The 14,903-nt window shown below is 43.5% G+C and overlaps 1 protein-coding gene and 1 non-coding gene across 2 annotated transcripts; one reads left to right on the forward strand and one right to left on the reverse strand.

The window, feature by feature from the left end:
- Window positions 1-1,693: 1,693 nt before the first annotated feature.
- On the forward strand, window positions 1,694-6,981 carry LOC134623024 (zinc finger protein ZFPM1-like). Its single transcript, XM_063468269.1, has 5 exons — window positions 1,694-1,792; window positions 1,952-2,200; window positions 3,227-3,460; window positions 3,547-3,789; window positions 4,041-6,981. The coding sequence occupies exons 1-5, from the start codon at window positions 1,699-1,701 to the stop codon at window positions 6,674-6,676; spliced, it is 3,456 nt and encodes a 1,151-aa protein (XP_063324339.1). The 5' UTR covers window positions 1,694-1,698; the 3' UTR covers window positions 6,677-6,981.
- A 4,100-nt stretch (window positions 6,982-11,081) lies between these two features.
- trnar-ucu (transfer RNA arginine (anticodon UCU)) lies at window positions 11,082-11,173 on the reverse strand. Its single transcript is given in 2 exon segments — window positions 11,082-11,117; window positions 11,137-11,173. It is a non-coding gene; the product is annotated as a tRNA-Arg (tRNA).
- Window positions 11,174-14,903: the final 3,730 nt, after the last annotated feature.

A 14,903-nucleotide genomic window follows, 5' to 3' on the forward strand; every position in this document is an offset into this window, starting at 1 on the left:
CTTGTGCTCCCTCATTTCCTTCTGGGGCTGTAATCATCCTCTGCTCACTGACGGCCTTTTCATAAACCGGTGTTTACCGCTGGCCGCACACTGGATACTCACGTGTGGCTGTGTCGTCCCAGCTGGCTGCAATTAATGCTTTGATTTTGGTGATTATCTGCTGGTAGTTAAAAGAAGAGCGGTAATACTTGAAGAAGACAATAGCAGATGTTTTACTTGATTTGGCTGTGATGTTTAGACGACAGGTGGAATTTGGGCTTGGGCATGCTTTAAAGGGGTTTTCCCCAGTAACATGTTTATTCATGTTTATCATGAAACAAATTAGATATCTAATCTGGGAGGGGGGGAGGGGGGGGGGTCACAATGAGTAATCATCATGTGATGACACCAGAGTTTGGATGATCATTTTCAAGCTTTGTGGAAGCCCAGAATTTAAATGTGGCATCATGGAGCAAAAGCTAGTTATGGCTGGGTGGCTGTGGCTCAGGTGGTAGAGCGAATCAGCTAGTGATTGGAAGGTTGGTGGTTCGATCCTTGACTTCCCCAGTCTGCATGTCAAATATCGTTGGGCAAGATACTAACCCCAAGTTGCCCTCTGATGCAACTAATGTAGATTAGTTTGCACTTGTGTTTAGAAGTGCATAGGTGAATGAGGCGTGTTGTATACAGTGCTTTGAGTACTGTGGGAGAGTAGAAAGGCGCTATATAAGAATCAGTCCAAATTGGGCTACACTTATACAAACACTTTGGTTGTTTTTATGACTTATGTGCAGCACTTTGTGATTCTGTTTTGAAAGGTGCTATATAAATAAAAATTTATTTATTTATTTATTTTCTCATTTAATGTCAGATTTTAATTATATGCTTCATGATCTGATTGATAGTCTGATTTTGCAGTGTTTTTTTACACTAAGAATAAATCCAGAGGAAGAGAGAGGTTCTTTGTGATTCCAGCTGATGATAAATATAATAGTAGGATTTTTCCTGCTACTACTATAAAGTCATAAGTTTGGATATTTTATCCCCCACAATCAAAAGACATGAATAAAAGAGCTCATTATGGAGGAAAAAATCTGTTGTAGTGCTTAGAACAATAAATTAACTTTTATTTTGAAAATATAAATTCTTCCAATTAACAAAACAGACATTGATCTGTTATTGAGTCAGGAGTCCATATACATATATACAGTAATACCGTAATAGATGATTATGAGATTTTACCCTCCGCTTCAGAACATTTTCCACAACTCACCCAGAAACTGAGCAGAAACTGAGCAGGTCTCTAAAACCGAAATGATCCGATGACCGACTGAGAGAAAATTAACAATTTTATCTTGAAAACAAAAGTGACTCATAAACACAGCATCTTGGGACTTTTGATGAACCCATTTGGTTACTTTGTTTAACTTCCTAAAATATTCTTGATGCTTCACATGTTTGATTTAGCAAAGATTATAGACCGGGTCCTCTTCCTGACACACACTTCCCCATTTATCCGTGTTCTGGACCGGCGTTAGGGGTGCACCGACTTGTGTGTTGTCAGTTGCAGCCTTGTGGATCTGCTATGATGCAAAACGAGTAATAACAAGAACCCTTTGTATGTGTTTGTTGTGTGTTGGTTGACAGGCAAGAATAAAAACCTTGGCTGTGATCAGTCTGATCAAGGAAAACTGTTCTTTGTGTGTGCAGAACATTCGAATGACCGTCGTGTGTGAAGATCCAGATTGTTGGATTAGTCGCCTCCCTCTGACCTCCGACGCCTCTGCAGCAAACTGCTCTATCTACAGCCAAGGTGACTTTTTTTCTAATGCACAACAATAGGATATTTATTTTCTAGCTGCCTTCAAAATCAGAATCTGTGTATCAAACAGCAGAAAGTTGAGATCAAACACAACCTGTGCATTTTATGCTGCCAGATTTCCAGTTGTTACTCCCTCCTGTTTGTTTTCAGGCGAGGACTTGTTCTGTAAGGTGATGAAAGAGCTTACGGCCGGTGAAAGGCTCGTGGCGTTCGTGTCTCCTGTTCCTCTGGGCTCCTCCTCTCCGGTGGCCCAAGGCTCTCCTCCACTGAGCCTTGTCGCCCACAAACAACCTGTGGTGAAGGAGGAGCCGTCGTACCCGGCGGCGCTGCACTCAGAGATCCAGCTACTCCCGCAGCAAGCTGGCATGGCAGCAATCTTGGCTACTGCTGTTGTCAATAGTGAGTGTTGTATTCAAATCGTATTCACGAAAAGAGCATTTTAAGTGGTTAAAGGTTCAACTGGCTATTTGCAGAACAATACATATTTTCAATTAATTTCAAATGAGGCAAAAATTTTAAAAATGTGCCAAAGTATCAGATATATGCCATGTTAGAACTTGAGACCTCAAGGCTCAGTGTCCTGCAGGTTTTAGATCTCACCCTGGGTCAACACACCTGAATCAAATGATTAGTTTATTACCAGGCCTCTGGAGAACTTCAAACTGGTACCTGCAGCTGTTGTGATTTACTGAAATGTACTTTGTTATATAAATGTAATGATCTCTTCAGTCACAAGATGGCACTGTAGCGCTTTTAAAACCAGCTGATTAGTTTGTGCCTTCCACTTAAACGTTTCCTGTTGCTTCTGTGGTGACGTCTGACTGATGGTCAGATAATTCACAATCATCACACACCGGTAGATCTGGTGCCTCTGTGGCAGGAGACTTCTGAAAAAAGGCTTCTGTGGTGTGCACACACATACTCACCTGCCACTGTATTAGGTACACCTGGGTAGTACCGGGTTGGACCTCCTTTTTCCTTCAGACATGTGTGCAACAAGGTGCTGGATTCCCTTTAAACTACAGATGTTTTTGTGGGAAAATCCCACTAAATCAGAGGTTCTGATACTTGAACTTCGGTAGGTTGATGTAACCATGGCTACATGCCTAAATCCATGAAGTTTCTGCCATGTGATTGGCCGACTAGATATTGGTGTTGACGAGCAGTTGAACTGGTTTAAGTAATGAAGTGAGTACATTTGGAAATAGTAATAGTAATTGAAAATGTATACATATCTCAAAACTGTAAACCAGAAGTCTGTGAGATTACAATTAGACTACAATGAAAACTTTGTATAACTTTAGCAGGCGAACTTAACCTCATCCTTACTTTTGCTAATTAAACTAGCGCTTTTCAGGTTCTTGAACCAATATTTGTGTCTGTGTTTGACTGACTAACTCGTGTGTACTTGTTTTTGCTGAACAGAGGACATTTTCCCATGTAAGGACTGTGGGATCTGGTACCGTAGTGAGAGGAACCTGCAGGCCCATCTTATGTACTATTGTGCCAGCCGTCAGAAGCAGCCAGCTGCAGCTTCCTCCCCTCCACAAGACAAACCCAAGGAGTCCTACCCCAATGAACGCATCTGCCCCTTCCCACAGTGCAACAAGAGCTGCCCCAGTGCCAGCTCACTCGAGATTCACATGCGCACACACAGTGGTGAGAGCAGTATTTATATCTATGCATAGAAGACAAAGGGTCAGAGCATTTGGGCCTGACTGTTATCCTTCTCCATCCTTCCACAGGCGAGCGTCCATTTGTCTGTCTCATCTGTCTGTCAGCATTCACCACTAAAGCGAACTGTGAGCGGCACCTTAAGGTCCATACGGACACCCTGAACGGGGTGTGTCACGGCTGCGGCTTCGTCTCCACCACGAGGGACATCCTCTACAGCCATCTGGTCACCAGCCACATGGTTTGCCAGCCTGGATCTCGCAGTGAGGTGTACTCTCCGGGGCCAGGTCTCCCTAAGCTACCCCTGTCCATTGGTAAGTCATTCCGTCATATTCTGTTATTTTTTATACTTTTTTATACTTTTTTTTTACGTAGCAGTAACTTTAAAAGGTTCACTGCTGGAAAGCCGGCACGTTAGCCCTTTTTTGTCCTTTAACCCTCCCGAGATTGTTGGAAATTTTGGACATGTTTAATCTGAGTAATCTGAGATTTTGAATAAAATTTGAATAATCTATTCAAATGTAAGCGACTGTTTTAATTTACTAACCTTGACTCTCCTGTTAAGGTCTGAGTCCAGGAGACTCTGGTGTTGTGCTGAAGTGTCAAGTTTGTGGCCACAACGCTGACTCACCTGCTCAGCTCCAGCAACATGTACGAACTCACCTGGAAGTCAGGGTCCCAGCTGAAAGAAGCCCTACTCCTCGTCAGAGTACCCCATCGTCGGTCGACCACTCCCAACCGTCTCCCCAGGAGAAGGAACCCCTGGCTTCATCCAGTCCAGGCACAAATGGAGGCTCAGCCACTCCTCGAGACTGCAGTCCTGCTGATGACCAGATCATGGAGTTAAAGATCAAAGAGGAGCCTCATTCAGATTCAGACACAGAAGAGCAGAAAATGGAGATTAAGGAGGATGGAGAGGAGGAGGAGATGGGTGGAGAGGAGGTAGATCAAGAGGCAGGAAGGAACATAAAAGAGGCGCAAACGACCTCCTCCAGCCAAACATCGAACTCGCCGAAGAGTCCAGCTACAACAACAGTGAAGGCAGAACCCACTAGTCCCACCCCTGGTTCTAGCCCCGCCCATATGGGAGGTGCAGGCTCAGTTGTTCCAGGAGGAGCGCTGTTCCTGCCTCAGTACATGTTTAACCCCGAGGCAGCCATCTTGCCTCAGGCCTCGGAGATCCTGGCTAAAATGTCAGAGATGGTCCACAGTCGCCTAAAGCAGGGCCAGACGGTCGCCCAGAACAACGCCGCAGCCTTCTTTCCTTCTGGACCGACTGCACCCACGGCAACAGCCACTCCACCTCACAAAGGAGCTACCTGCTTCGAGTGCGATATCACCTTCAATAACATAAACAATTTCTATGCACACAAGAGGCTTTATTGCTCAAGCAGGCATCAAGGCGAAGGTGCATCCTCAGCCTCGGGCCCCGCATTGACTAGAGACGCAGCCTCGGCCGCCACGCCTTCTGCTGGGACATGCGGCTCATCTGCATCTCCTCAGGGCGGAGCATCAAGTAGGGCTGCCTCTGCCTCGCCGTCTGACTCCGAGCCTCCTGCAGGAAGTGGAGCAGCAGAATCCAGGAGGGTGCTGGAGGTGAAGACTGAACCTCCAGCGGGGAGAGAGGGAATCTCGTCCTCCTCTGAAGGGGAAGGTGCTGGTACGAGTGTGGGAGGAGGAGGAGGCGGAGGAGGACGAGCAAGTGAAGGCAGCCAGAGTCCTGCTAGCGGTTCCACAGAGGACCTTGAGGACGATCCCAACAGAACCTTCTGCGAAGCCTGCAACATCCGTTTCAGCCGTCACGACAACTACACTGTCCACAAACGTTTCTACTGTGCGTCGCGCCACGACCCGTCCAACCAGAGAGCCGTACACATGGCCAAGACGACCAACACAGCCGCCTTCATTCCGCAGCCCATCCGAACACGCAAAAGAAAGAAGATGTATGAGATTCACATGGCAAGAACCGAGGCGTTAGCTAACGCTGCCGCTGCAGCAGCAGCGGCAGCCACTGCCGCCGCCTCTGCTCCATCCCCCTCGGTTCTGGGCTTGGTAGTAAAGCAGGAAGTCTCTCCCAGTGGTGCAGGTGGCTCAAGCCCCGAAGGAGATGGCCCAATCGACCTGAGCAAGAGGCCCCGTCTCAGAGAGGCTCCACGGCACAGCGGCAGCGGTGGCGGCGGCGGCAGCAGCATTCTCCCAGCTCTGCCTCTCACCGACTACCACAAGTGCACAGCCTGCAGCATCAGTTTCAACAGTATTGAGAACTACCTGGCTCATAAAACATACTACTGCCCTGCCACCACCCTCCAACCCCACACTTTGGAGCAGCTTCACAGGCTCAAGAGATCAGCCTCCACCTCTCCAAAAAGCAGGCCTCAGCAGGAGCGTTCGGATCTCCTGCACCCTGTGGAGAATAAAGCTCACCCAGCTGAGTGGGTGGCCCAGGCTCAGGGCACGTCATCCAGTCCTCACACCTCTGCCTTACCCGCCTCGGACGCTGCATCTCCTTCACATACAAATACCACACTTGCAGCCTCTCCAGGAGCTGGAGCCAAAAGCGTGGTCACGGCTTCTGCTCAGATGGTCTGCCCATACTGTCCCAACAGGCCCATCGCTGGTGACTTGATGGAACATTTCAAGACTACCCACGGGCTGGTCGTAACCATTCAGCCACCCCAGGAGACTCTGCCCCATCTGGGCAGAACAGCGAGCCGCAGCCCGAGCCTGAGTCCCAGGGACGGAGCCGCTGCAGCGACTTCAGCCACTCCAACCAACCAGGCCAGACTTGTCTCTCGAGTTCACAGAGACAGCATCAACGGGCAGGGTAGGAGTGGTACAGCTTCCCCCGTTTCGCCCCTGGTGAACGGCAGCCCCTCCGCCGGGGGCGGATCACCGTTAGCCAGTTCTCCTCTGCCTGTGTCTCCCCCACGGGCTCCGTCTCTGACTTTGTCACCTGTGCCTGAGGTCCTGAGGGAGAAGCTGGGATCGTCACACGTTCCGGACAAGGCCGCCCAGACCGTGGCCTCCCACGCGATCCCTGTACCCAGCGTCAGTCCTAAAACCACCCCGGTCATCTCCCCTGTGCAGAACGGTAACTCGCGCTTCTGTCGGCTGTGCAACATCAAGTTCAGCAGCCTCTCCACGTTCATAGCTCACAAGAAATACTACTGCTCTTCCCACAGTGCCGAACACGTTAAGTGAGCTAAGACACTTTTGATCTTTCCCTTCCCTTTCATCTTTCTGAGCGGAAGTTTTCCTTCACTAAGTTTTAAATGGCTCAGAGGGTCCTCCTCCTCCCCCGCCAGTGTCCCACATAGGTGCCAAAACGGTGCTCGGCTGGCATCACCACGAATGACAGTGAATGACTGTTACTCACCTGGCAAGGCCTGATGCCTGGCTCCTCCAGAGCAGAATTCCCAGGTGGTGTTACTCACATACAGAAACTGATATTCCTCCTATGGGTCAAAGTGTGTAGTACACTAAGAGCTGAGACACATGCTACCTGCACACTGGTGTGCCCCTCGTCCCGAAGATCACTCTTTGTACACCAGTCGCTGATTCAACACTTACCACACCCTCGCCTCACAGTAGTGTTATTATGGGACGCTAAATAGATGTATGTCAACAACCCTTTTTTCTGTCTCTGAACTGAGCTTTTCATGGCAGTAATTCCATTCTGACTGATGATGATGATGATAGTGCATCTCCAGTGTTTCCCCGCCCCCTGAGCTCTTTTACGTTCCCAGACCTAAACGGAGGAATCATTTCTCTTGTCTGGAAAAAAAAAGACTTGATCATTGTTGATGTTTTTATTATCTGTGCATAGTGTATGATGTCTGAAAAGAAAAGAATTCTATGCTTTTGGGTTCAACACTGGCTCTTTTCTGCTTACTAGAGAAGCTGAGGCATTTTAGCTGACACACAGATATGTGCTATCATGATGTTACTAATTACTGAAGGATAATATTTCAAAATGGGACTTTTTTTTCCTTTCATACACACAAATTTTTATTTTCTCTGTAAAAAAATGCAAGGAAGAAGAAAAAAGATGTGAAATATTTATCTTTTAGTCATCACTGATTTCATGTCAACAGAAAACTACCTACTTAGTGTCCGAGAGTATTTGTATTTTTTATTTGTATATTTTTCATACTGTTGGAAAGAACTGTTTGGATCTGGGTGTGTTGAAGTGAATTTTCTAAGTGTAGATATGTAATATCTTTTCACAGTAATCACTGGGATCACACTGAACTTTATCATGTTAGTATTTCTCGTTCTGTTAATGTGGGCTGTAATCGATGCCGTCTGAAAACCAGCACAGCTTTTCTTTTTTTTGTCTTTCTGTTTTTAACCCCACGATTCATGCAGAACAGCCGTTTGTTTCCAGACCGTCACGTCCGAACATTGAAGGGAGCTCGTTGGACACCGCTGCGTTCACACTTTGGTGAGAGTGACGAAGCTTTCCAGATTTTTAGGTTACACGAAAATCCACATTTTCAGTAAGAAGTTTGTCTTCAGATACACACACACACAGCTTTACATTATTTGTTGCAAACATCACTCTCATACTAAGGCATATTTATTATTATGATTGTACTTCTCTCCGGCAATGAAGGCAAAACAGTGAACAGTCACATGTTGGCGTAAGACCTCACAAAAGAAAAGTAAGCACATATAACCATATGTTGTGGCTGTGGTGTGTGTGTGTCTCATTTGTGCACAGACACACCAGATGTTCCCATGCTGCTGTTGCAGTTGCAATACAGTGTTACCTAGAACTGTGAATTACGTTTTATTTTTCCGACTTTGATGCAAACTAACCTGTAGCTGCCGAGGGGTAAAAATCTGCATCTAGATCACAGCCTTTATCCCCCCCCCCCCCCCCCCAGCTTCTCTCAGGATTTTAGCTCTTTTCATTGTGAGCCATTAAAACCGACTCAGACTTTCAAGCGACACTAAAAGTACAGTTTCATATAGCAGACTGTTAACAAACCCCCAGGAACCCCACCGCCAGGTCTTCAAGAAACAAATCTAAATGTAACGTAATAGAACTAAAATCATTCCTGGTTTTCACAGACTCCTTAAATATTCAGCCAAATTTGACTTCACTTTTTGGACAGTGTGAGTCGTCCATCTTTATATACAGTCTGTCTTGTGATCCTGACTCGACTGGTTTGAGGTCTCGTCCACGCATTAAGTATATTTTTAAGATGCAGCTTTCGGCCCCTCGCAGACGGTTCCAGATGACTGAAAATGGACCTCATTCAGAAATTCAGAAACCATTTAATGTCACGATCCCCCGTGTTTACATGTTTTTTTCATGACTTTAAGCTTGTGGTTATTTTGCCAACTTGTTGGTTTGGCATGCTCTTAACAGCACTTGGATTTTGTTTTTGCATTTAATGCAGACACATGTCCACGTATGTGGGAACTAAAGCTGTAGTAGAATTTGGACCTGGTCCGATTGATTGGTGTCCCGGGAGCTGCAAAGATATTAATGGAACAGGTGTAATATCACCAAGAAAGCCTTTTGTGCGTCCATCCACACTGAAGGGGTTTTTCTGCAGGGAAGCAGTGGATCACCTGGTTTTAAGAATCTTCAGCTGTTTACAAATTCAGGGGGAAAACGTGCACCTAACCACAACCTGGGGGTGTAAAGGGGCTAAAGGAGCATCATATTGGGGGTCAGAGGTCACTGGAAAAGTCTCATAAGTAACCTTTAAAGATGTAAGAAACATGGCAAAGCAGTTGTTTACATCCTGCAGTCACAGCAAGATTAGAAAACTAAAAGCATAACCCTTTTTTATGCTGTGTTCTTCTTCAGAATCTCCTCAGAAACTTTTTTTTGCCTCTAAATATCCAGATTTTTGTAGTTAGTCTCTGTTTTTTAAAGATGTTGATTCAGGGACACTGGACCAAACCAGTGACATAACACAGTGTAGAATAAAATGATCGACCAGCGCAGTTTTAAAGGATACGTATACCGACTCGGTGGTTTCCATACTTTGCTTTTAAAACCTAAGATTATATCATATAGATTCATTTTTCATAATTCCAGTTCTTTTTAAATTTAGAAGACATTACCTGCTCCTGTTTAGCTTGGAGCACCAGTGCACCAGACTCATCACACTGCTGTTTACAGCCGTGGTCTTAAAAGTAGAGAGAAGAACACACCGTGAGCCACTTTTTCACTGCAGGAACTTTGCAGGAACCTTTGGAGGAGCTCAGGGTGTTTTCACTGTTGGGACTAGGGTCTAAATGAAGTTCTAGGGTTTTTGTTTGTTTTTTTAAACTCTGAAAGTCCCTGTTCAGGAGGTAGCCCCACCCCCAAAAATTCCTGAGCTTTTTTGGGGGTTGGGTACTTGCTTTCTGAACTTTTCTGATTGGTCAACTATTCCTAACATTTTAAGCTAGTCTATGTCAGCATCTGCAAAAGCTTTTAAAATCATTTTGCTTTAATTTTGGTCGAGCATTTCTAGACTTTGCCGCTACAGCTCATGCCTTCAGTGACTGTTTGCAAAGTTGTAAATCACGAGCAATAGCAGTATCGTTGAATCTCTTCAACGCTGACTGCTGTTATGTAGTCCCCTGTCCCTCACATTACATGCTATCGTCGTCTGCGTTGTTGTATAGTCTGCAGCTTGGGGAATGACGGATAAAAGCTTCCTTGCGTCCATGCAGAGGCCTGACTTTCTTAATCATCACAGGTCCTCACACCACAGTGGAAATGCAGAAAGCCAATGATCTAATGAACCTTTTAGTTCCTTGAAAAACATTCCTGGCACTAAAGGTTTTTGGTAGTTTTGTGGAAATCATAGCTGCAGTCATGTCACCTAGTTACAAATGGAGGAACTGAGTGCTGAGAAACCACCCTTAGATCTTGCCGCCTTTTCGTTGCACTGTTGTATAAAAACGTGCTGAATGTTTTAGTTTTAGCTGCTTTTTTTTTCTTTCTTTTTTTGGTAATGTATTTATGTTTTACGGCACTTTTTCCCGTCCAGAATGCATCCTAGCTCTACCTTGAAGGACGTTTCTGAAAAATTTTAGACCTTGAATAAAACCTTTCTTTGTTTAATTGTAAACCTTTTTTTAATGATTTCTTTGATGTCTGTAACGGAGAAAATCACAATGAATGTCAACACTTTTATGTCCATATTTTTCATTTCAGTTCCACTACACTCATCCAAACTATGCATGGGAAATAAAAAAAGTTCTGAGAGACACTGATGAGAAGTGTGGCTGTATTTCTCTCTTTGGTGTGATTGCATTTCTTCGACTTTTAGGGGCAGCTTTAGTAGTTGCTTGTGTCTTGTCACTCTTAAATCACAAAGGTTCTACTTTGCAGGTTCTGTTTAACAGTTTGTTAATTTCACATAAAATATAGTATTTGTATATAAAGCAGAGTAATTCTGCCCACTAAGAAGATGCCCTCTAGTGGAAGGTATCACAAAAAGCAGCCTGAAGCCATATTAGGGCGTGATAGAATCTGTCAATGATTTTGTTTATGTGAGTGATGGGTCTGTGTTTGACCTGACCACCTTAATAAAGCTGTTTTCCAATACTGATCAATTGAAGTGCTTATTAATATAACTTAAAGTATAGGCATTGACTCTGGTGGGACTCGAACCCACAACCTTTGAATTCCTTCCTCAGTTCTTTGCTAGAAGTCCAATGCGCTATCCATTGCGCCACAGAGCCTCTTGAAGCTCAGTTTGTCATTTAATTGTTTATCTATTGATTGATTGCTTTGAGGTATAAATGGTCGAGCAGGAAAAGGTTGAAAATTCATATTTGAAACATAAGGCCCATCCTTATGTTTTCAAATCTCTCTTTTTTAAAAATCCAACACCAACATAATGTTAGTGTTTGGGGTTTTTTATGTTATGTTTGTTGTGTGTAACTGTGTGTGAGCAGGTGAGAAGCAGCTGCTCAAGACACCCTCTAGTGGAGATGATCCCAAACAGCAGCCTGCAGCCACAGAAGGGCATGATAGAATCTGACAGTGAGGCACAGTTGAACTTGTTTTTAAACCTTAAATATACACGTCGAGTTCTCCAGAATCAGAGTGTGATGTTTACAGAAGGCTGTCCTCCATGATGCTCTGCTCCAGTGTAAATGACTGCGGCTCATGTTTTTCATTTTCATGCATAGACGGAATACAAAAATGACATGAAACTGGAACGTGTGTGTTTGATTCAAAATGCTTGCTTGGAAAAACTTTGAGAAAAACTTTTTGTAGAGTTTTACTCTGTGTTAGAGATCAGTCAATATGATGAATTCATGAGATAACTGAGATTAAGATAGTCAGCACCCCTGCTGATGCATTAGATTCTCCACACATAAACTGGACATAGAAACAAATCATAAGGGGTCCCTGGATGATCTAAAAGTAGATGCAGTCATATGTTTTTCTGAAAATGTGTAAAGGTTTTAAAACACAACTCCTGATTACATGTAAAATACATATTTTATGTTAGTGGTTAATTAAGCTGATTAATTGAAATTAAAAAGGAAGCTCAGTGACTGTACCACATATCTTTAGCAGTGCCAAGTGAAACAGCTACATGAGCCACATGTCAGGTGTATAACATGATTGGCTGTTCACAAGGCTGCAGGCAGATCTAAAGAGGGTGAGTTAGACAATATTGGTAAGGCACTTTCACATCACTGAACCAATGAAGTGCAAGTTAATAGAAATTGACTCTAGTGGGACTAGAGCAAAGAGAATTACTTCCTCTTTGCTCTTCTAGAAGGCCAATGCGCTCTCCGGTGCACCACAGAGCCCTGAGTGGAAGTAAAAGGTCAAGATTTCACAGCCAGTGCAGGTGGATTCAGGTTAGCAAAAATGGACGTGTGCAGGTCTGTGGCCTCGAGGGCAGATCTACCCTAAAATTATTCAATTAAAATAAGGTAGCATTAACACTTTGAGCTCAGCAACAATTAAAATTAAATATAAGTTTTTACATTAAAAAAAATTATAAATACTAGGGGTTTATGTTTCTTTGTGTGCTTTCAGATCAGTTGTGTCAACACAGTACGTCAGTGAAAAAATAACTGTAAATTCAGACATGTGAGGTTGAGCTGAAAAGAATGATACCAAACAAGGCAAGGTAAAAAAATAGGTAGAGTACATAAAATCAAAATTCACATGTGTTTTGTAGTGAAATGTTTAATTATGTGGGCTACAGAAAATAATTAAGTTATAGACTATATTTATATGAAACGTATGTATACTTACAGCATTTTAATCATTTTAACCATATGTAACACCTGCATATGTTTTTTGTTTGTTTTTTTTAAAAGGTTTTGATTTTGCCACCGAATTAGATTTCCATGCCACCCTAAGAAAATTTCTCTAGATCCGCCCCTGCACAGGATTAATCGGCTGTAAGAGGAGAAGAGCTTCAACGTCATGTTCCTGAAATGAAACTGAGGGTTTATCAGACCAACAGGTGGCTGCAGACAAGTGTCTCTGTCAGTCAGAGAGACTTTCTCAGCAAAGCCTCTACAGAACAGCGGTGAGTGCAGCAGATTCAATTTAAGGATTGACAATTCAGCAATGATGCAACTTTCAAGCTTTTTATTCTGTGCTGTGTCTTGTCAAATTAAACTCTCAGTTGCTGTCAAAAGCAGAGGTGGCAAAATTATAAAAAAAAAATTGGAATTTTGTACAATTTTCAGGTATCTGTACTTGACTTGAGTGTTTTTTGATGCGTGCCATAGTCAGGGGTTCAAAGTGGGACGGTGTTTTTTCTTTCTTTGTTTTTCTGTTGACACAAACACCGGAACAACTGCAGGTGTCCATAAGTTACGGTATTTCAGCATCGAGCTAGCCCTACTGAAGAAGAGTGCGCATGGAGGGAATTATTTTCTTTTTAAGTGGCAGGTAATTTCAAATACAACGTTTCTATTGTAAGAAGTGCCACCTGGCAGTTTGCTGCCTTCTGCCGTGTGATTGGCAGAGGAGCTTTAAAAGGCAAGGCAAGGCAAATTTATTTATATAGCACAATTCAACAACAAGGTGATTCAAAGTGCTTTACAGAGACATTAAAAGCAAAAACAAATAAAAAGCATGATTTAAAATTGATTAAGACAAGCAAACAAACAAACAAACAAACAAACAAACAAAACAGTATTTAAAATCAAAAATCAAAATAGTAGATAAAATCAGAACAGTAGATAAAATCAGTAGTTAAAATGTAAGTTTTGAAATTTAAGCTTAAAAGTGTGGATTTGGTGCTTTATTCAAAAGCAGCTGAGAACAGGTGAGTCTTTAACCTGGATTTAAATAAACTGAGTGTTTCAGCTGATCTGAGGCTTTCTGGGAGTTTGTTCCAAATATATGGAGCATAAAAGCTGAATGCAGCTTCTCCGTGTCTGGTTCTGACTCTGGGAACTGATAAAAGACCGGATCCAGATGACCTGAGGGATCTGGAAGGTTCATACTGGGTCAGGAGGGCACTGATGTATTTTGGTCCTAAACCATTCAGAGCTTTATAGACCAGCATCAGAACTTTAAAGTCTATCCTCTGACGGACAGGCAGCCAGTGTAAAGACCTCAGAGCTGGACTGATGTGGTCCACTTTTTTGGTCTTAGTGAGGACTCGAGCAGCAGAGTTCTGAATGAGCTGTAGTTGTCTGACTGATTTTTTAGGTAGACCTGTAAAGATGCTGTTACAGTAATCAAGCCTGCTAAAGATGAATGCATGGACTAGTTTTTCCAGGTCCTGTTGAGACATCAGATCTTTTATCCTTGAAATATTCTTGAGGTGATAGTAAGCTGATTTTGTTATTGTCTTAATGTGTTTTTCTAAGTTTAGGTCTGCATCCATCACTACACCCAAATTTCTCGCCTGGTTGGTGGTTTTTAGGTGTATAGATTGAAGTTCTCTGGTGACCTGTAATCGTTTTTCTTTGGCACCAAAGACTATTACTTCAGTTTTGTTTTTGTTTAGCTGGAGAAAATTGTGGCACAACCAGTCATTAATTTCCTCAGTGCATTTACCAAGAGCCTGTACAGGGCCTCGGTCTCCTGGTGACATTGTGATATATATTTGTGTGTCATCTGCGTAGCTATGATAGTTTATTTTGTTGTTCTTTATAATCTGTGCCAGTGGGAGCATGTAAATGTTAAACAGAAGGGGTCCCAAGATGGAACCTTGGGGAACTCCACATGTGATACTTGTCTGCTCAGATGTGAAGTTACCTATTGATACAAAGTATTTCCTGTTTTCTAAGTATGTCTTGAACCAGTTTAGTACAGTTCCTGAAAGACCTGCCCAGTTCTCCAGTCGTTTGAGTAATATGTTGTGGTCAACAGTATCAAATGCTGCACTGAGATCCAGTAAAACTAAGACTGACATTTTTCCACTGTCTGTATTCAGACATATGTCATTAAACACTTTGGTCAGAGCGGTTTCAGTGCTGT

Source organism: Pelmatolapia mariae, unplaced genomic scaffold (genome assembly GCF_036321145.2).
Source record: "Pelmatolapia mariae isolate MD_Pm_ZW unplaced genomic scaffold, Pm_UMD_F_2 NODE_ptg000357l+_length_33306_cov_1, whole genome shotgun sequence".
In the NCBI taxonomy this organism is placed as follows: domain Eukaryota; kingdom Metazoa; phylum Chordata; class Actinopteri; order Cichliformes; family Cichlidae; genus Pelmatolapia; species Pelmatolapia mariae.